The 22,515-nt window shown below is 40.3% G+C and overlaps 1 protein-coding gene across 2 annotated transcripts; it reads left to right on the top strand.

Annotated features, from left to right (window-relative positions):
• The first annotated feature begins 310 nt into the window (after positions 1-310).
• On the top strand, positions 311-22,327 carry LOC139466108 (integrator complex subunit 9-like). Of its 2 annotated transcripts, XM_071248127.1 has the most exons (21): positions 311-400; positions 553-680; positions 2,133-2,202; positions 3,323-3,391; positions 3,692-3,831; positions 4,532-4,618; positions 5,116-5,236; positions 6,911-7,000; positions 7,369-7,413; positions 8,395-8,506; positions 9,662-9,842; positions 11,924-11,984; positions 12,183-12,225; positions 13,400-13,528; positions 14,243-14,298; positions 14,426-14,575; positions 15,272-15,358; positions 17,217-17,315; positions 18,736-18,849; positions 20,170-20,226; positions 21,330-22,327. In XM_071248127.1, the coding sequence occupies exons 1-21, from the start codon at positions 392-394 to the stop codon at positions 21,447-21,449; spliced, it is 1,968 nt and encodes a 655-aa protein (XP_071104228.1). In that variant the 5' UTR covers positions 311-391; the 3' UTR covers positions 21,450-22,327. The 2 variants fall into 2 exon arrangements, with proteins under 2 accessions (XP_071104228.1, XP_071104227.1); XM_071248126.1 differs by lacking the exons at positions 311-400; positions 553-680; positions 2,133-2,202; positions 3,323-3,391; positions 3,692-3,831 and adding an exon at positions 3,952-4,007.
• The last annotated feature ends 188 nt before the right edge of the window (positions 22,328-22,515 follow it).

Here is a 22,515-nt window from a genome sequence, read left to right as displayed (position 1 = left end):
CTGGGGAAAAATGTTCATGTATAATGCTATTACTACCTGATTTCTGAAGGTAACATAATTATATTAAAATATTTTGGATGATTATGTCATATCGTATGGATATGTAGAAACTGAATCATTATTTCCTTAATTGATATATAAATCTTAACTTTTGGTGTGAATAGTATTTGTCAGGTTACGTTAAAGATGTGTTCCGTTGCCTTCACGTGTGGGTTAACAGATATTCCAGGGGCGCACATTTTACTAACTAAACTCCATACAGGGCAAGTAGTTGTTTTCACTGCAAGGAGTAACAACAAAGGGCGATAACTCTAAATTTGTACAGGAAAATCAAACGTGCTGAAAAGAAAAACAAAGATTCGAAGATTTGGATCCACTTAGAACTAGAAGGATGAAGCTGGTTAGTATATTCCTAGTGGCAATAACCAGCCCTAGTTAAAATAAATTAAATATAGTTTAGAGCGTTGTTCGTGTTTGGCTTTTTAGCATATTGCGTTTAGCAAAAGAACTTTTGAAATATATATGCATAAGCTCGACATTTTTCTACTGCAGACTTGCCTCAGCAGCAACCCTAGCAAGCCATGCTTCGTGCTCTACTTCAAGGGGGTCAGTCTCATGCTGGACTGTGGCCTTGACATTGGACAGATTCAGCACTTCCTCCCCTTGACAGTCATACCGGGGTAAGCATTGGGATGAATAACACGAATCGGAACCACAGGAACTCCTTATTGGTCAGTAAATAAAATATGCACCCCCGAAATGTTAGTTTCTACTTACATATAGGGGATACGCATTTCATTTACTGACCAATGACGAGTTCTGTGATCGGGCATGACAACAATTTAAACCAGATATATGCCTGAAAGTTATTATTATTATTATTTTAACATGTACGGAAATGATTCAACGATTTCATCATAGTTTTGTGGATCTTCCTGAGGCAAGGAAGTTAACAGACTTTAATAGTCATGTTCCACACTTGCGTGAAGGGGAAACACCCAACTCGCCTAAAAAAATTTTGAGCGAACTACGGTCGTTTTTTTTACTTTAGAATAAGTATGTAACTATCAGAAATGCATAGTAATGCATTTTATACACATAATGTAACTAAATGTAAGTGTTGTAGTCTCGGTCCCAATAGCGTAACCGACTGGGCTCTGACTCACTGACTCAACATGAAGTGCAGATGTAAATATGACAGAAGACAAATTCTATGGATGATCATGATGATACGTTGTTGTTTTTATATTATTTCCATACTTGTGTATGAATATACTAGTAATTGTGATCATTAGGCCTAACCTAAGTTATATTTGCCAAACGCATACCAAAATATCATATATATTTTTTAGGCGAGTCGGGTCCGATTTTCTTAGGCGAGTCGGGTGCAACTCGCGTGAAGTAGGGTGGAATTATGAAGTTATATTTTGGCTGGACTAATGAGTCTACGTATATTGTCCAATCAAAATCCTATAAGCAAATGAACATTGGGTTCATACCAGTAAATATTGCAGGATTTGCAGAGCATGTTTACCATCAACTGGGCGTCGACAGATAGCTTCCTAATCTTTTCATGTTCTTAATCAACTTGCTCAAGATATTTGGTGCACTTCGCTAGATAATGCCAATTTTATTACAATAAAGATTTTGATTCTCGATCAGATCGTCTTGACTTGGTACTGCCATTTTGTTTAAAGCAATGCAAGTGATATGAGCAAGTGATGGAAACTGACTGGTCAAGTGTGGGGACATAGACGGGACAAAGCTCTAAAAAGCCATTGGTGGCACTAAGATTGAGCCCAGAAATGTCAGCCTAGTTCGGCAAAGTGGACTTTTAGAGTCAGTTAACACCCTTGCCTCGGAAAGATGGGTTTTACAAATCTGTTGCTGATCATGCTGATGTGAATTTCTCTCACTTTGTAGTAATGGGTTGTTATGTTGTAACATTTCTGTTCTTTGGTTTACTGTCAGTTCTTCTCAATGTCACGACTAAGACCATGGATCAACCGTTCGACTTCTGGGCTTGACCTGTTGGTATGATCTCAAAGAAAGCATATACCATGTATACAAGTTCTATATCATTTCCAACATTTTAATACATTTTAATACGTTTATTTTCTCTCAACTTCCAGGTGCCAAATCTCCAAGGTTCGGACCTGGAATCCTGGAGTTGACAGAAAGTCGAAGCTCGGGGAGGATGTGGTATGTCCTAAGTATATCAAATATACAGACATGGCTGTAATGATATTTCAGTTAGATGACTAAAGTATTTTGTTGAATACATCACATGTTCTTGTATTTACATATGTATTGATTCATGTTAATATGATTATACTGATAACTAATGCTATGACATGGTACACATGGTAGAGGTGGCTCGTATTTCACTAATAACTAGGGCTGGGACGATTCATCAACTGTGTGATACGATACAAATCACAATACCTTGCTCACAATCCGATATGTATCAAGATACTTGTGTGTGCTCTTTTCACTACTGGGGACACGGGTGGTCCAGTCGTCCCAGGCTCCACAATTTGCTGTGAAGAGTTACGTCCCTTTGGTGCATCAGAAACCTACGATCATGGGTTCGAATCCCAGTTAGCCCCATTTATGTTTCTAAGTTTGTCTGCACCATACCCGTGCTCGTGGGTTTCACCAAAGTGGTAAACGTCTGAGACCTGCATCACTTCGGACTTTCCTCCAACATTAAGCTGACATGCTGTGATATAACTGTTAAAAGCGGCATTTTACATAACTAACTCACCCTTTTCACTACTTATTTTCCTTAGTAATTAGTGTTTGGTGTATCATTTATTAAAGAATATACATTTAAGGTAAGAATCGATGCTTTTTACTTAAGAGTGCGACTGTGATCGATACTTGTATCAAGAAGTACAAAATCATGATCCATCAATGTTTGTCCCACTATGACTAATAACAGTACCAATAAACAAGAGAAAGCGGCTTTGATTTTTAGTTTTACATTATTGCATTATCTTCAGTGTTAAAATAAAATTTGGAAAATAAGAACTTGAAAAACTTACAATTTGGAATGAATAATGACATTGTCCCAAGTTGTCCGTCAAGGGTACTTAATTATGTATTTTTTGAATAATTGTATATCACTGGCACATGGATGTAACCATGGTAACACCCTTGTCATGTGTTTGTAAGTCACAGGTCATCAGTATCCTTTTTTTTGCATCTTTACATCTTTACATAACTTCTCAAGTAGCTCATTGAAAAGTCTGAGTGTGTTTAGTTTTATCAACAGTTTTTTCTTCAGAATTGTCTGTACAGGAATTGTTCTTCTGTCTAGTGCCAAGAGCTTAAGGAGTGCGGCGGTCGTGTGTTTGTGGACGGAACATCACAGTTTCTCACTCCAGAGGTGAGTTAACAAGTGGCTGAAGGACCTTCTGACGCGGACTGGTTCTTGTTAGCTTCTGTGTAGCATCATGTTTGTAATATGTACAGATAAATTAAAGTTGTTCTCTTTCTCAATAAACTGATTTTAGTCCAAAACCGTATTGCGATGTTACAGTTGTTCAGTATCAGTATATATGAAGATGATGGTAATTGCAATCCTTCTTGATGTTTTCTCAAATCATATAAAATTGAAGTAACAAATATATAGAAGATTCATCGTGTATCTTTAACATGTTTAATGAAGGCATCTGGTTATTTCCAGGTGAACATGGTCGATCTCACCCAGATTGATGCCATTCTCATCTCCAACTACTCCTGTATGTTGGCTCTGCCCTACATCACCGAGTACACCGGGTTCCGGGGGGTGGTCTACTGCACAGAACCCACGCTGCAGATAGGAAGGTAGAGAAGATGCAGTAACCATGGTTACAGAGTACACTGGGTTCCGGGGGGTGGTCTACTGCACAGAACCCACGCTGCAGATAGGAAGGTAGAGAAGATGCAGTAACCATGGTTACAGAGTACACTGGGTTCCGGGGGGTGGTCTACTGCACAGAACCCACGCTGCAGATAGGAAGGTAGAGTAGATGCAGTAACCATGGTTACAGAGTACACTGGGTTCCGGGGGGTGGTCTACGGCACAGAACCCACGCTGAAGATAGGAAGGTAGAGTATTTGCAGTTACCATGGTTACAGAGTACACTGGGTTCCGGGAGGGGGGGGTCTACTGCACAGAACCCACGCTGCAGAGAGGAAGGTAGAGTATTTGCAGTTACCATGGTTACAGAATACACTGGGTTCGGGGTGGGGGGGGGGGGGGGTGTCTACTGCACAGAACAAATGCTGCAGATAGGAAGACATAGGGTTCGGGGGGGGTCTACTCTAGGAGGGAAACTAAAGTAACTCAAAAGTAACACTAAGGGCTAAGGGATGCAACTCTGCAGACAGCTTGCAGTCACCCATGCCAGAGATGTTGATTATCAGTTATTATTTCATTTGAGGTATCAATACAATCACTGATCAAGTGTGATATGCATGTCAACTGTTTATGTTTTGTGTCGACGATGTATTGCCAATGTTTTGTGTTGCTGTGATGTTGCAGACAGTACATGGAGGAGTTGTTGACATATGTGGAGAGGAATCCCCGAGCTCACATTGCCACTCGCTGGAAACAGCAGGAAATACTCAAGTAGGCTTTCAAGGAAATCTTATCAAATAAATAAGTAATTGCCATTTGCTCATATTGAAAACAAAAAGAGCAATGTGGAATTGTATGAAATCTGTTGTATGCTTAGGTTTGAGTGTTAAGGTGGATGTTCATTGAGGTGAACATGAGGTTAAGATGAATGTGTGTCAAGGTGAATGTGAGGTCAAGATAAATCTGGCAAAGTAAATGTGAATCAAGGTGGATATACATCGGGTTGAACATGAGGTCAAGGTGAATGTGAGGTCAAGATAAATCTGTGTCAAGGTAAACGTGAGTCAAGGTGAATGTGACTCAAGGTGAATGTGAGGTCAAGGTGAATTTGAGGTCAAGGTAACTGTGAGGTCAAGGTGAATGTAAGGTCAAGGTGAATGTGAGGTCAAGATAAATCTATGTCAGGGAAAATGTGAGTCAAGGTGAATGTGAGGACAAGGTTAATCTGTGTTAAAGTGGATATGAGTGAAGTTGGTGCTATTTTACAGGAACCTGCCAGCCCCGCTGAAGGAGGCGGTCAAGCCGAGCGTGTGGAAACAGTGCTACACCCTGCAGGATGTCGAGTCCAGCCTCTCCCGGGTGCAGATTGTCGGCTTTAACCAGAAAACTGTGAGTTTTTGTACAGTAGTCAGTCTCAGCAACATCCTGATCATTGTCCAGAGTCTACACTCTTTGCTCTCTAGAGAACTCAATCTGAAGAAATCCCACCCTGAGCATGTTAAAGAAAAGTCTTTATAAAATGTTTCTCTCAGTGTATCTTGTCATAGTGGTTATATTCTTTGTATATAACATATCCTGTCTATGTGTATATCAAGCACTCGTTGATCTCTCGCACACATGTACATTCGGAATACATTGTTAGTGTATTTTGTCAGTGTATATTGTCTGTTAATATTGCTAAAATGTCAGTGTGTATTGTTTGTGTATATTGTCGGTATACATTGTTGGTGCATAGTGTCTGTATTTTGCTGGGGCTGTCATCTAGCCTTGTGATTAAAGTGTTCGCTCGTCACGCCAAAGACCTGGATTTGATTCCTGACATGGGTACTCACTCACTCACTGTATTGTGCTGCAGGATATATTTGGTATACATTGTTGGTGTATTGTCTGTATTGTGCTACAGGATATATTCGGCATACATTGTTGGTGTATATTGTTTGTATTGTGCTGCAGGATATATTCAGCATACATTGTTGGTGTATTGTCTATATTGTGCTGCAGGATATATTCGACACACATCGTTGGTGTATTGTCTGTATTGCACTGCTGGATATATTTGACATACATTGTTGTTGTATTGTCTGTATTGCACTGCAGGATATATTCGGTATACATTGTTTGTGTATTGTCTGTATTGTGCTGCAGGATATATTCGGTATACATTGTTTGTGTATTGTCTGTATTGTGCTGCAGGATATATTCGGCATACATTGTTGGTGTATTGTCTGTATTGCACTGCAGGATATATTCAGCATACATTGTTGGTGTATTGTCTGTATTGTGCAGCAGGATATATTCGACATACATTGTTTGTGTATTGTCTGTATTGTGCTGCAGGATATATTCGGTATACATTGTTTGTGTATTGTCTGTATTGTGCTGCAGGATTCATCAGCATACATTGTTTGTGTATTGTCTGTATTGCACTGCAGGATATATTTGGTATACATAGTTGGTGTATTGTCTGTATTGTGCTGCAGGATATATTCGGTATACATTGTTTGTGTATCGTCTGTTTTGTGCTGCAGGATATATTCGTTATACATTGTTGGTGTATTGTCTGTATTGCGCTGCAGGATATATTCAGCATACATTGTTGATGTATTGTCTGTATTGTGCTGCAGGATATATTCAGCATACATTGTTTGTGTATTGTCTGTATTGTGCTGCAGGATATATTCGGTATACATTGTTTGTGTATTGTCTGTATTGTGCTGCAGGATATATTCGACATACATTGTTGGTGTGTATTGTCTGTATTGTGCTGCAGGATATATTCGACATACATTGTTTGTGTATTGTCTGTATTGTGCTGCAGGATATATTCGGTATACATTTTTTGTGTATTGTCTGTATTGTGCTGCAGGATATATTCGACATACATTGTTGGTGTGTATTGTCTGTATTGTGCTGCAGGATATATTCGACATACATTGTTGGTGTGTATTGTCTGTATTGTTGCTGCAGGATATATTCGGTATACATTGTTTGTGTATTGTCTGTATTGTGCTGCAGGATATATTCAGCATACATTGTTTGTGTATTGTCTGTATTGTGCTGCAGGACATATTCGGCTCGATGAAGGTGATGCCCTCCAGCTCAGGGTACAGTCTGGGCAGCTGTAACTGGGTCATCAAATCAGCACACGAGAAGGTAACCAGAGCACTTCACTTCAGAAAATACACTTACCCCAACTTTGGTCTGTGGCTCTATGCAGCAGATCTTACATCTGGAGAAACTCATAACTATGATGAAGCATGCGTCATAAGCTGGATTTATTACCTCATGTTTGTACTGTCCTTACCTACATCTCTGAAAATCAACGCAGAATATTTAATGATTTATTTTTAAAATGAAAATAAAAACGAAATGTGCGGTGGCCTTTGTGATGATTAGGTGGTGCCTGAGAACCAAGAATATATTTTTTTTGCCATGGTTGAAGCCCATTCGTAGAATGCCTTGCTGTAATATTGCTGAAAGTGACTTCTCACTCCATGATTTAATGTTCCACAATGTTGCAGGTTTGCTATGTATCGGGTTCCTCCACACTGACAACACATCCAAAGGTAGGTCCAGCATGTACATGGCTATGTTGTAATTCAGTGTTCATCAGCTTGATCAGTGCATACAGTACCTGCATTGCTGTGACTAGGGGTGGGGTTGGGGGGGAGATATCAAGGGCATTTTTACAATTCTAATAGTATTGCGATATTTTTACTAGTACCGCATTCACCATAATAAGCATTCCTGGCATTTAGAAAACGGACAAAGGGGCTGCCTATTAAAACCATACACAAGAAGCTAAATTTCTTTCAGAGATTGAGCTGTAGTGAACAGAAAATATGGACTGTCATGTAAAAGTCTCATCTCAATCTGGGTGCTGATAAAAATTCCCTCCAGTTTGGTGTAGAAGTTGGTCAGGGGAGCTTATTGAAGCTTAATATGGTGAATATGGCCTCCCAATTGTGTCTTTATATAAGTAAAAGTATCACGGTAGTTTTTTAAGTACCTGTACCATACAGATGTAGATTTCCTTGTAGTTGACCTGATAACACAACTGCCAAGTTAAAGATCCAGCAGATTGCTGAGGAAGTTTAGGCAGCTAACTGATTATTGTCTGATGTTACTGTATGAACATATTCTGAATGGATGCAAGGTGTATTCTGGATCATACAAAATGTCATGTGATCAACAGTTTGTATTTAACTTGGGTTGGTTGGGTTGTCACAATGAAGACCTGGTTTGATTCCTGACATGGGTACAATGTGCGAAGCCCATTTCTGGTGTCCCGCGTTGTGATATTGCTCGAATATTGCTAAAAGCGGCTTAAAACCGTAATCACTCACTCACTCACTCACTTGTATTTAACTTGGTGTCTGTTGCTAATATTGCGATGGGGACATTGACAGTAGTGATGCAACAATGACAGCATGTATTTTACAGTGTCTGTCGTTAATATAATACTGCCTTCGGAACATTTTCAATTGTGATGCATCAATAGTTCCCTCAATCGTTACATCCTGTAACATAAATCTCTCCACCTGCAGCCGATGGAGCAAGCGCCGCTACGGAACAGCGACATCCTCATCCTCAGTTGCCTGACCCAGACTCCACTGGCCAACCCTGACCCTATGATAGGAGAGTTCTGTGTCAATGCAGGTAATTCACGTCTCCACAGCAAATGTAACATAAATGCAAGTGACAATATTCATAAGAAATCTCTGCCACAAGCAAAGTCAATTGGACGATTCTGACTGTATAATGATCATGTGTTTGTGATGTAATGTGTCGATTCCAAAATTGAAAAAATATGGTAATCTAGAAATCTGTACGTAAAAGAACCTAGTGTGAAACCAACAAACAACCAACAAATGGTATAGAATCAACAAATGTATTACAAAATTCAGTAAGTTTACAAATCAGCACAAATTACTGCACAGCAAATATAATGGCAGTAAACAACAGAGTGGTTGTTCAAAGGCAATATATGATATGATGGCAGTGGTCAGTATCAAATACGAAAATACAGTGATGATGGCAAAAGTCAGTGATATTGTATATTCACCCAGTGGCGACACCGTTCAAGCTTCTGAGATGGGTTAGGCAGGGAATCAGGGATGATGAGCGATCCTCAGATGAAGGCGGTATCGAAGCGATGAAAAAGCGTGAGAGAAAGACCAAATGTGTGAGAGATACGTAAACACGCTACTGACCCATATATATCATCCACGAACACGTTTATATCGAACTGACTTATGACAAACTGTTTTTTTGTCCCGGTCATTTGTTGTATATTAGCTGTATATAAGCTGTATATATGCTTATAACGAAGTGCGGTTATAACAAACTGAAATTAGAGGTCCATTTGAGTTCATTATAACTGTAGTTTAGTTTGTTGGTATAGGGTGCCTGGAGATACCCAGTGACATAGTAACCAGAATTCACAGTACTGATTTCAACTCTCAGCTTCCAGGAGCTGCAGGCATGGGTTCGAATCCAAGATGGTTCTTATCTTTGGTTTGTCAGTACCTTACCTGTTCTACTTGAGTTCAACAAGATACAGTGTGGTTTCATGTCAGGTTTTCCTACACTTTGAGCAGTAAGATTCTACCTCCATTGTCCACACAGGAGGTGCTGAGGGTTATTTCCGCTGGGTGTTCTAGAATAGTGTAGCACATGTTTCCTACTCCTAACAAAGGGAAGAAGCACGTCAATATGTTCATGTAAACCAAGTGGTTTTTATTTTTCATCCCTGAAAATGTATCTTTCTCAGTTTTTCATGGTGACATTCAACAATCATGTCAATATTTTCAGCTGTGACGATCAAGAACGGAGGGAATGTACTCGTCCCATGCTACCCATCGGGGGTGACCTATGACCTGTTTGAGTGTCTGTCAGGTCATATGGACCAGTGCGGCCTCGCTCATGTCCCTCTCTACTTCCTGTCTCCAGTCTCCGACAGCACACTGGCATACTCCAATATATTCGCAGAGTGGTAAGTCTTTGAGGTTACACTAGCATACTCGAATATATCGTGCGTATTTCATTGTTTCATGTCAATTTTGTTTAGAAAGTATGATAATTCCTTGGGGACCCATGGTAGAATAGGACCTTCTACCCAGGCCGCTGCAGGCGACCTGCATCCATAGATCAAGTTAGATCAGCTTCATCCCTTTGGAGCCAATCTCAAGACATAACTTGAGGTGATGGACAATCCTGAGAGAGTTCGTTTCCACTCAGGGGGGCACGGGTGGCCCAGTCGCCGCGCCGCGATTTGCTGTGCAGAGTTGCGTCCCTTGGGCACGCCAGAAATCTATGATTGTGGGTTCGAATCCCAGTTCGCCCCGATTCTGTTTCTAGGTTTGTCAGCACCATACCCGTGCTTGTGGGTTTCACCGAAGTGGTAAACTTCTGTGACCCGCATCACTTCGGGCTTTCCTCCCACATTAAGCTGACACACCGCGATATAACGGGGATAATGTTAAAAGCGGCGTTCACCACAACCCACTCACTCGTTTCCACTCACCACTTATTTTTCGACACGTCGTTACAGGGTAAGGGAGCTCACATGGATCGCTAGCATTCTTGTGGGAAGTCATGCATGCTTATGTATTCCTGACTCCAGCACTGTTACCCAGTGTTCTGCGAAAGTTTGGGGAGATGCAGATAGTCCCAGTTGCCGATGGTTTACGGAACTGAAAAGACTTGCTGGAGCTGCCATATTGGGACAGACCACTCATCAATCCACATATGAAGCTGGCACTTCCAGTGCCCTGCACTTGTGGTTGATCTACAAAGGGTGTTAATGGCTAGAGGGTTCTTGTAGGTGCCACAAGTGGTAGTGAAGGCACAGTAATTCCACTAGAGTGCTTGGGATTTGTTTACAGCCTACTGTTACAAAAAGATAATGAACCCTTTGAAAGCTACTGTTCAATGTATTGCTGATTATTTGCTGTACTTATGTACGACTATTAGGAAGTTGCGGGGAGGTTCCATTGGTACATACATAGCGGTTCTCAAGTCTGTACTGGGAGGATCTAGATTGAAGAATAACAATGCTTAAGAGCTTACATCTTGAAGATCAGAAGAACTTCTTTAGACGTCCTGCATGAGATCTGGGTGGTTACAACATTTAACCACCGGCCCCTACGGACCACCACCACCACCAGCAGTATTACAGTTTCTTACTTAGAAAACTATGTTTCGGCACGCCATGGCACGGTGCATGCCTTAGATTTTACAGAAGTGCAGCTTGACAGAGGGCCTCATGGGAAGGTGTATCTGGATCTGCTGATTGTTGCTAAGAATCAGCAAATGGGATGAGAAAACCGCTTGTACATCTTTGTCTATGGTCTTGTGCCTATAACATATAAGAAGACAAAGGTACCATTGTATTTTGGTTAAGAGCAACCATCCTACAGGCATATCGACATACAGGGCTGGATCCACATCACAGTCCACACTAGATACATCAGAGCGCCGGCTTCCACCATGGCTACATGTTCCTATTGTTCCATCGTAGACGTGATCGAGGGATGTTCTGGAAAGACAGAAAGTGCATTTGCTAATTACTATCTTCAGGATTTGGAAAATGTAAAAGATGTGCAATGTTTATGCAAGGTCCTGTTTGGACTGCTGGTGTAATCACAACAGTTGATGCTGTTGCGTGCATACAGAGAGAATTGAAGTTGAAGGTTACCAGATATTTCGTCTCACGTCTCATGGAGTTTTAATAAATGTTCCGAGGGATTGTTAGCTCTTCTCCTCCAGGCATCACATATCATATACCGCACAGGTTCTTGACCATGGACCATCATCATCTTGTCCTGATGCAATAAATCTGAATCCCACCCTGTCTGAAATTTTTTAGAGGTTTTCAGATGAGAGAAAAGTGAGGGCTTCAGGGGAGGTAACTCTGAGCACCACAAAGCAGAGCAGCATGTTTTGGGTTCTCTGTTATGGGTTCGAAGAGAGAGTAATTTGCAATATGTTGTAACAGGATAAGTATATCAATATTTTCATTTATGTAAATTTCTTTGTGAAGACTTGTATGAAGATGTTCATATATTTTTTCAGGTTGTCCCAGTCCAAACAGTCCAAGGTGTATTTGCCCGAGCCCCCCTTCCCACATGCAGAGGTAAATACAGTCTCTCTTTAATCTTCAACCTGGCCAAAATGTTTTGTGAAAGTGACTACATTAAAAAACTGAAAATGCTTTTTTTGAAGCTCTGCCTTTTGTGACATATTAGTGTTATTTTCTTTATAACGTTTATGTACAATTTAAGGAGTTAGTCTGAACTGTCCAATCATTTATAATAATCATTTCTTGTTTCAGCTTGTCAGCCTGGGAAGACTGAAGAACTTCAAGAGTGTTCATGGTAAGATATGTAATGACTTTATCGATATTGTTTTGAACAGACACTTTTCTTATTAGCAGATCCAACTGGCAGGCGACAGTGACTGATTGTTTGTCACGTTGACCCCATCATTGGGTGTTTGTTCTTGCTTTCGACCACTAGTTTCCTCTGCCCATACTTGGTTATATGCTAGCCACCAGCACATAATGTGAACATTGTTGACAGCAGCCAAATTAACACTCACTCAATTCAGTCAACGCAAGGAAAGTGATATGACCTTCAAGTGTTTTGTTACTTGCTGATGAGACCCGTGAAGATCTGTGTTACAATAAGTCTTCTACATTCCATGCTTGCCGTAAAAGGCGACTATGCTTGTCAATAGAGGCGACTAACAGGATCGGGTGGTCAGGCTCGCTGACTTGGTTGATGCATGTCATCGTATCCCGCTTTCGTAGATCGATGCTCATGATGTCAGTCACTGGATTGTCTGGCCTAGACTCCATTATTTACAAACCCCTGTCATATAGCTGTTATATTGCTTAGTGTAGCATTAACAAACAAACAAACAAACAAACAAACAAACAAAACTTTTCGATGACTTAATCTAATTAGGAAATAGAATTTATTCTTCTCAAACTTATAATGATAGTTAATAACAGTTGTTTCCCTTTGTTGATGTTCTTCAGCTCATGGGGACATTGCCTCACGTGACCAAATTCCATGATGCGCAAAACATCATTGATGATATGTTCAGAAAGGGCAGATTTCATATCAGATGTTTCAACTTAGATCTTGTGTTCTTTTATTTTTGTGGCTATGGGGTGTGATTTTCTCTCCAATGTATTTGTGTCCACATTTGCATGATGTCTCAAGGGAAAGAAGGGCATTCAATTGATTTTTATCCACCCTGCATATTAGCAGGGGATATAGTCAACGCCTCATCTGTCTGTCCATCCGTCTGTCCATCCATTTGTAATAATTTCGTTCAACAAATGTTCAATATTTCATCCAATTGGCAGATATAATGAACAGGTCCTGAAGTGTTGCCTTTTGCTATTTGCGGATTTAATAAGTTCCGTTTAACATGTCTAAGGGGTCCTTAGATTCAACTTCTATAGGAGAAGCACCTTTAATTTTGAACACTGAAATTAGTCCTATTTCATCACTAGATACCTAATACACCATCGTGTTACAGATGGTCTGGGCACAGACTTCAAGACACCGTGTGTGATGTTTGCTGGACATCCCTCCCTGAGGCTGGGGGATGCTGTTCACTTCATAGAACTGTGGGGCAAGTCGGCCAGCAACACCGTCATCTTTACAGGTCAGGTCAACGATGGTTTAGAATAGGTCTTCAGCAAACATGGCAAATCATGCCTGTCGCAAGAGGCGACTAACAGGATTGAGTGGTTAGACTTGCTGACTTATTTGATGCAGGTAATTGTATCCCAATTGTGTGGATAGATGCTCATGATATCAATCACTGGATTGTCTTGTCCAGACTTTATTATTAACAGACCGCTGTCATATAGCTGGAATATTGCTGATTGCAGTGTTAAAACAACAGACAAACAAACAAATCTTGTTTCATAGGACCCCAGCATCCTGTGCTTGTTGTAAAGTGATTTTGTTTGAAAAAAGTTGGACATCCTTCTATACTACTGAAAAGAAGTTAACATGGTTAAAGAACACACGATTATTTCACATGATCATGGGTTCGAATCCTGGTTTGCCCCAATTATGTTTCTAGGTTCGTCAGCACCATACCTGTGCTCGTGGGTTTCACCGAAGTGGTAAACGTCTGAGACCTGCATCACTTCAGGCTTTCCTCCCACATTAAGCTGACACGCCGTGATATAACTGGAATACTGTTAAAAGCGGCGTTAAACCCAACTCACCCACCCACTCGCCCACAAGAATAAGATGCTTTATTTTGCATTTGATTTCGATTAATGTGTATTTTGAGACATTTCATATATACTATAGCTTGTGAATTATATTATATCACTATCTGATTGATATCTGCTTCTAATTTCAGAGCCAGACTTTCCATATTTAGAAGCACTCGGACCATTCCAGCCTTTAGCCATGAGGGTAGGCAGATTGTTTTGTTCTGTGTGGAAATGTCTCAGTCTTACATCAATGTATTTGAAGTGATTGTGTTAAAATGCTGGCTATTAACGTGTGTTCTTGTGTTGATGTAGGAAGCCTTATGTTGCAGGTGTGTTACTGTCCAATAGACACCAGTCTCAGTTTTGCCCAGGCCAACAAGCTCATCAAAGATCTGCGGCCACTTCACCTGGTAGTGGCTGAGACCTACACCTCCCCTCCACTGCTGGCCCCACAGAGGACAGACCTCACCATATCATGGGTAGGACAGACCTCACCATATCATGGGTAGGACAGACCTCACCATATCATGTGTTGGACAGACCTCACCATATCATGGGTAGGACAGACCTCACCATATCATGGGTAGGACAGACCTCACCATATCATAGTGTATCATGTGTGCCTTGATGCAAGAACTGCTATCATGTACTGGATTGCCTGGCACAGACTCCATTATTTACAGGCTGCTGTGTAATGCAATGATATAGCTGGAATATTGCTTACTGAATGTGAACCAGAAAGATAAAGTGCTTGATGCAGACATGGATGACAATGTTTTACCTTACCTGACGCTCAAAAGTGCATTTCTGATTAAATGCAATGTTTTTATACTTACCTGATGCTACACCTATAGGCCCACCCGGACTCCGCCTTCCTCCTCCGCCTTACCGTTGGCGTCACTGTGTACTCTACGTCTGATGTCATCCAGTGAAGAATATGAGGAGTAGGGGCCAAGGGGGATAACTCGTGGATGCCTAGACACAGACTGTAGACTGTTTAAACTGTCTCTCCGTTCCAGTACTGTCTGTTTGTATAGGGAAGCTAGAGCACTGTGTAGTGTCATGTTAGTATAAAAACACTGCATTTATTCAGAAGTGCTCAAATGCCACTATGACTATAGCAGTATACACGAGCCAGGTCTGGGAAGGATGCACTTATGGCTACCTACTTGCAGGAACCGGCACCTTTGACGTACAAGCGAGGGGAGATCCTGTCACTGCCCATCAAGAGGCAGTATGAGAGTATTCAACTCCACCCAGAGGTAGGTGTGAGAAACGACATTATTGTACACTAGTAAACATGCTTTATTGTACACTTGTAAACATGCATTATTGTACACTTGTAAACATGCATTACTGTGCACTTGTAAACATGCATTGCTGTGCACTTGTAAACATGCATTACTGTGCACTTGTAAACATGCATTACTTTGCACTTGTAAACATGCATTACTGTGCACTTGTAAACATGCATTACTGTGCACTTGTAAACATGCATTACTGTGCACTTGTAAACATGCATTACTTTATGCTTGTAAACATGCATTACTGTGCACTTGTAAACATGCATTACTGTGCACTTGTAAACATGCATTACTTTACGCTTGTAAACATGCATTACTGTGCACTTGTAAACATGCATTATTGTACACTTGTAAACATGCATTACTGTATGCTTGTAAAAATGCATTACTTGTAAACATGCATAATTGTACACTTGTAAACATGCATTACTGTATGCTTGTAAACATGCATTACTGTATGCTTGTAAACATGCATTACTGTGCACTTGTAAACATGCATTACTGTGCACTTGTAAACATGCATTACTGTGGACTTGTAAACATGCATTACTGTGCACTTGTAAACATGCATTACTGTGCACTTGTAAACATGCATTACTGTGCACTTGTAAACATGCATTACTGTACCTGTGCACTTGTAAACATGCATTATTTTACACTGGTAAACATGCATTACTGTACGCTTGTAAACATGCATTACTGTGCACTTGTAAACATGCATTACTGTGCACTTGTAAACATGCATTACTGTGGACTTGTAAACATGCATTACTGTGCACTTGTAAACATGCATTACTGTGCACTTGTAAACATGCATTGCTGTATGCTTGTAAACATGCATTACTGTGCACTTGTAAACATGCATTACTGTGCACTTGTAAACATGCATTACTGTGCACTTGTAAACATGCATTACTGTGCACTTGTAAACATGCATTACTTTATGCTTGTAAACATGCATTACTTTATGCTTGTAAACATGCATTACTGTGCACTTGTAAACATGCATTACTGTGCACTTGTAAACATGCATTACTTTACGCTTGTAAACATGCATTACTGTGCACTTGTAAACATGCATTATTGTACACTTGTAAACATGCATTACTGTATGCTTGTAAACATGCATTACTGTGCACTTGTAAACATGCATAATTGTACACTTGTAAACATGCATTACTGTATGCTTGTAAACATGCATTACTGTACGCTTGTAAACATGCATTACTGTGCACTTGTAAACATGCATTACTGTGCACTTGTAAACATGCATTACTGTGCACTTGTAAACATGCATTACTGTGCACTTGTAAACATGCATTACTTTATGCTTGTAAACATGCATTACTGTGCACTTGTAAACATGCATTACTGTGCACTTGTAAACATGCATTACTTTACGCTTGTAAACATGCATTACTGTGCACTTGTAAATATGCATTATTGTACACTTGTAAACATGCATTACTGTATGCTTGTAAACATGCATTACTTGTAAACATGCATAATTGTACGCTTGTAAACATGCATTACTGTATGCTTGTAAACATGCATTACTTGTAAACATGTATTATTGTACACTTGTAAACATGCATTACTGTACACTTGTAAACATGCATTACTGTACGCTTGTAAACATGCATTACTTGTAAACATGCATTATTGTACACTTGTAAACATGCATTATTGTACACTTGTAAACATGTATTATTGTACACTTGTAAAAATGCACTACTGTGCACTTGTAAACATGCATTACTGTGCACTTGTATACGTGCATTACTGTACACTAGTAAGTGTCTCCCTTATATTTTAGTTGGCTGAAACTTTGGAACCAATGGAAGTTAAACCAGGCACTGCTGTATCCATGGTAACAGGTTTCCTGGAGGTTAGGGACAACAACTACATCTTGAAGGTTTGTGTGTATTCCACAGATCTCTATAGTATTTCCAAAATTATTTTTGTCTAACATTCCTTTCTATGAAGTAAGACATACAATGATGGTTTTGGTATCATTTGACTAATGTTGTATCCTTTGACAAATGTAGCATTCAAAGGTTTGGAAGGAAATAATGTTTAAATCATATCAGTATTAAGATAATCTTACTGAGACCAGAACAATTTGATTGCCACAAGATAGGCGTACATGTATTTCAGGCAGAATGTTGGTTCAAATGATCACGACTTAGATGCTCAAACCAGTGTTTGAAATAAAAAATATTGCCAGGCTGCAATCAGGACCCACACATGCATGCACGTCGCTATATAAGTGCAATAATCTTGGACGTGAAGTTAAACCCCATTTCACCTCACCATCAGGACCCACAGACTTGAGAACCTGCAAACCCTGACTAAACTCTTCAGGCCCTCTTTTAATAAAAACCTGCAGCTCATTGTAACAAATAAATCGAGACGTAAATTTACTGCAGGCCATATGGACCCATACAAATTTGAACGGGCCCAACACAAGATCTACCGCCATGGGCCTACGGGCAGACTCTTATTTCAGACACTGGCTAGAACTATCGCTAGACATTTTAATTGGATAATCGAGACATCTCTGAGATGCACACGTTTCATCACTAGATTAAATATGCATTGCATCGGGCATGAGAGCCACTGCATATTTTATTGTGTTATTGGTGAAGATACGCAGTTACAAAACTGCACCTACAAGAATTGTGGGCGGTTTCAATATACATGTATAACATACCTCAATACAATATGTTATGTGTATGTCAAGACATCCATTGCACTCTTTTTATGCATGGTCAAACAGTAAGACATACATGATGTCAGTCTGGTATCCTGTGACATCACGATACAATTGACAACGTCATATACTTCCATGACTGAATCCACCTTGTTTGAAGGCAAAATTCAACTGAATCAAAAGCAATGTATAATGGAATGTGGTATTCTTGTTGCCGTGCAACCAGTGCTGGTCTCAAGCGGCGATTTAGTGGATTGTGTGGTGAAGTTCAATGACTTTGTTTATCGCATGTCATCATATGGTGTGGATCGTTGCTCACAATATCAATCACTGGATTGTCTGATCCATACTTGCCTATTTACAGGCTGCCATCATAAAGCTGTACTACTGATGAGTGCAGCATTAAACAACAAACACACACTTGTTGCCATGCCTAGTAATGCGTCTTTCAAACTTGGGATATGAAACTCTACAGAAAAGAGTATTCACGCAAAGTGAGAATCACGGAGATTTCCTGGGTTTCGGATCCTGTTTCACGATGTTTCTCATCCAATCAGACTGCGCCATGCAATTTATTTTACAATGCCACATTATTTGGTGATTGGACTGACTCTCCTTGCAGCCCATGCAGAAGGAAGCTGTCCCTGGGGACAAGCGCAAGTTGGATGGCTCCAAGTCCAAGTCCTATTTGTTTGGCTCCCCCAACATCCAGTCATTTGTGGACGATCTTGGCAAGGTAAGGCAGATGATATACTACCCAACTCTTGATGCATCGTCAATACTAGGGGTTTGTACACCCAACATTTCGTCCATCAATGAAGACAGTGCCATGGTGACACATGTAGGAGTGACGCATGTTTATGTTTCGTCAGAATTAAATGAGACCAAGAATTATTCCTGAAGTCAAATGGGCCCATCTCTGTGTGTGAATCTGTGTGTAGTCCTACTGTTTTTAAACATTCAAACAATGTGTGGAGTAGTTGCACAAGAAATGTGGGATTTGAGCTGAGCGTTCATTGGTCTGGGCACTTCCTTTGTTCACTCTCACTGGTACCATGCAATTGGTTGATTTGTAGTTAAAAATAGCAACAATACATCAAAGCAGCCATTTGTTTGGAAGGAAGGTCAGTGTTTTCCAACCCAGGAAGTAGTGACGATACTCTTCATGGACATACTGAGTTATTAGATAACATTTCCAATAATATATGCATATCATAAGTGATTAGTTTAGCAGCACCATTGACTATATTTGTCTGCATTTTCTACCTTATAAAGAAGTAGGAAGTAGAGAGCCACCTACTTAACTATTGGAATGTAAGTTTCTGCAAGCCAGTGGGGTTTTTGCAAAATAATACATCCCTAGCATCCAATGCTTGTCTTATGAAATGAGACCCGTGAAGATCTGGGTTAGAATAGGTCCTCAGCAACCCATGCTGTTTGTTAGAGGCAACTAATGTGTCAGGTGGTCAGACTCGTTGACTTGGTTGATGCATGACATCGTATCCCGATTGCATAGGTCGATGCTCACGATGTCAATCACTAAATTGTTTAGTCCAGACTCCATTATTTACAGACTGCCATCATACAGCTGGAATATTGGTGACTGCTGCATTACACAAACAAACAAAATTTTATTATGAAACGATGAAAGGGGGTTGGTGACATAATGTTCACATTGTGTAAGCTAGCTCAGATGATGTGGATCGCTGCTCATGCTTTCAGTCATTGGTTTGTCTGGACATTTGCTGACTTACACAAAATCCATTCACTGGTGACTATGCTTGTCGTAAGAGGCGAGTGATCAGGCTCACCGACTTGGTTGATGCATGCCATCATCCCCAATTAATGCTCATGATATTAATCACTGGATTGTCTGGTCCAGACTATTATAGTCCAGACTATTTACAGACCGCCGTCATATAGCTGGAATATTGCTGAGTGCGGCGTTAAACAACAAACCAACCAACCTAGTGTTGTCTGGCTGCCTACTGTGAGGGGTGTTTCCTGTGCTACAGTATACAGTGTCTCATGTTGTGTGTGTGTGTGTTTTTCCCAGGCCGGCGTGTCCTGTATCAAGGTGGAGGAGACTGGCAGCGGAACCATCATTCATCTGGTGAGGCTGGAAATCTCAAATGCCTGTTGTCATTCAAAAACCCTTAATAATAATCTGCCCTTCACTAAAAGAATAGAAATATTTATTTCGGTATGCAAAGAATTTGTTGTCATGACGATTGGAGTTTGAGGTAAACAGAGGTATGTTATCTGATTAACTATGTGCCTTCGTACAACGGTGGATGCCATGCATTGGTGGTCATACTGTCGACAACTTGGTGTTACGGCCCAGATTCATATAGCTACGGGCTTCCATGACATAGCTCCTATTCCCGAGGCAAGAGTGTCCACTAGCCTATTTCAGTCTTGTTTTCACCCTTGCCCCGTTAAACCATCATTTCTTAGCTTGATCGCTGTGCTACCCTGTGTAGAACACAAATTATATCCGGCGTGATGAAAACATGACTTCCCATCAGATCGTTCTTCTTATTCCAAATGGTTTCACTGACATGATGACCACAATAGCAGATGACCTGATCGATGACATAACAAAGAGACAAAGATTTCATCCCTGATATTGCCATAGTTTGCTCTTACAATAGCAGAGGCTTGATTACACAGTCTCAAGTATCACATGAAACAAGCAGCTTGGGTCATCTCATAGCACAGAATCATAGTCTCTGCGATAAGCGTTTAAGTTAACATACAATGAAATTTGCACTCAAATATAAAAAAGGCACTATAAACAGTGATGGAGAAATCAGTCAAGACTTAGAAAATATTTGTAATCGCTAAATTGTTGGAATAACTTCTGCACAAATTTCCAACGCTATAGCCATTGCAGCAGCCATGTTTTAGGAACACTGATGATGATGTTGTAAAACGTTCTCATTGAACTGTTGATATATGCGAAAGTCGTCTCCCAAGCATGTCTGTTTTAGCACAAAAAAAGCGGCTTCAAAGGGCAAGGGTGAAATCTAGACTTTGATATAGGCCAGTGGACACCCTGTTTGGGGAAAGATGGATGTAGATAGAACTTAGACAGTCATCTTATCAGATGTTTTAATGTTTAACAGTAGTCAATCAATTATAATTGGACAACTTCTGCGTTGATGGAGATGTTGTTTTATTCCTCTTCCTCTCATTTCCTCTTCCTTCCTCCAGCCCAACGATGACACCCTGATTCAGCTGGAGAGTGATTCCACCCACATCATCTGCGAGGGGGACGAGTCCATCAGGGTTCGGCTCAGAGATACCCTCCTGAAGTGTCTGCAGAGACTGTGAGAACTGATTGAGACAAATGTTAGTGTCTCCAGAGATTGTGAGAACTCAGTGAGACAAATGTTACAGTGTCTCCAGAGATTGTGAGAACTCAGTGAGACAAATGTTACAGTGTCTCCAGAGATTGTGAGAACTCAGTGAGACAAATGTCACAGTGTCTCCAGAGATTGTGAGAACTCAGTGAGACAAATGTTACAGTGTCTCCAGAGATTGTGAGAACTCAGTGAGCCAAATGTTACAGTGTCTCCAGAGATTGTGAGAACTGATTGAGACAAATGTTACAGTGTCTCCAGGGATTGTGAGAACCCAATGAGACAAATGTTACAATGTTTCCAGAGGTTGTGAGAACTGAATGAGACACATGTTACACTGTCTCCAGGGATTGAGAGAACTCAATAAGACAAATGTTACAGTGTCTCCAGGGATTGTGAGAACTGAATGAGACAAATGTTATGATGCCACAACAGTTTGCATGAAAACCTCATCATTGAGACAACATATTGTGAGAACTCAATGAGAAATCAGTCAAAAAGAAATCTCATGAATTGTCTCCAGAGTCTGTTTCCACATACACTGATACTATCTGGTTTGGTGTCTCAAGTTACACAGACATGATATGGTTGATGTTTCCCAAAACACAGACACATTCCGGTGGATGTCACCATATGCACAGACAATCTTTTTGGATGTCTCCAGAAACACAGACACAATCTATCTGGATGTCTCAAGATAAACACACAAAATCTGGTGGATGTGTCCATTCAGCAGACAAACACTTGATTGTTTGAGAGAAACACATGTTCTAAGAACATTGTGGTTTCGACCACCAATCATATGGCCTAAGATCGTAAACCAAGAAATAAACCCAAGAACTGAACATGTTTTCATAATAAAGTGCTATGTATAATAGCTATTTGTAAAACTGTTTTCTTGTTATTAAATCACTGCTGTTGTAAATAATATAAATAATATCCCCAAAGTAAAAAAACAACAGTTCATGTAGAATATACCACTCAACTTTGGATGGGGAAAATCAGATATGTTATTCTGCACTCTTAAAAAATGGTAG

Source organism: Haliotis cracherodii, unplaced genomic scaffold, assembly GCF_022045235.1.
Source record: "Haliotis cracherodii isolate W230 unplaced genomic scaffold, xgHalCrac1.p SCAF_18, whole genome shotgun sequence".
In the NCBI taxonomy this organism is placed as follows: Eukaryota; Metazoa; Mollusca; class Gastropoda; order Lepetellida; family Haliotidae; genus Haliotis; species Haliotis cracherodii.
Note: the sequence above shows the minus strand (reverse complement) of the source record. Positions and strands in the feature narration are given on the sequence as shown.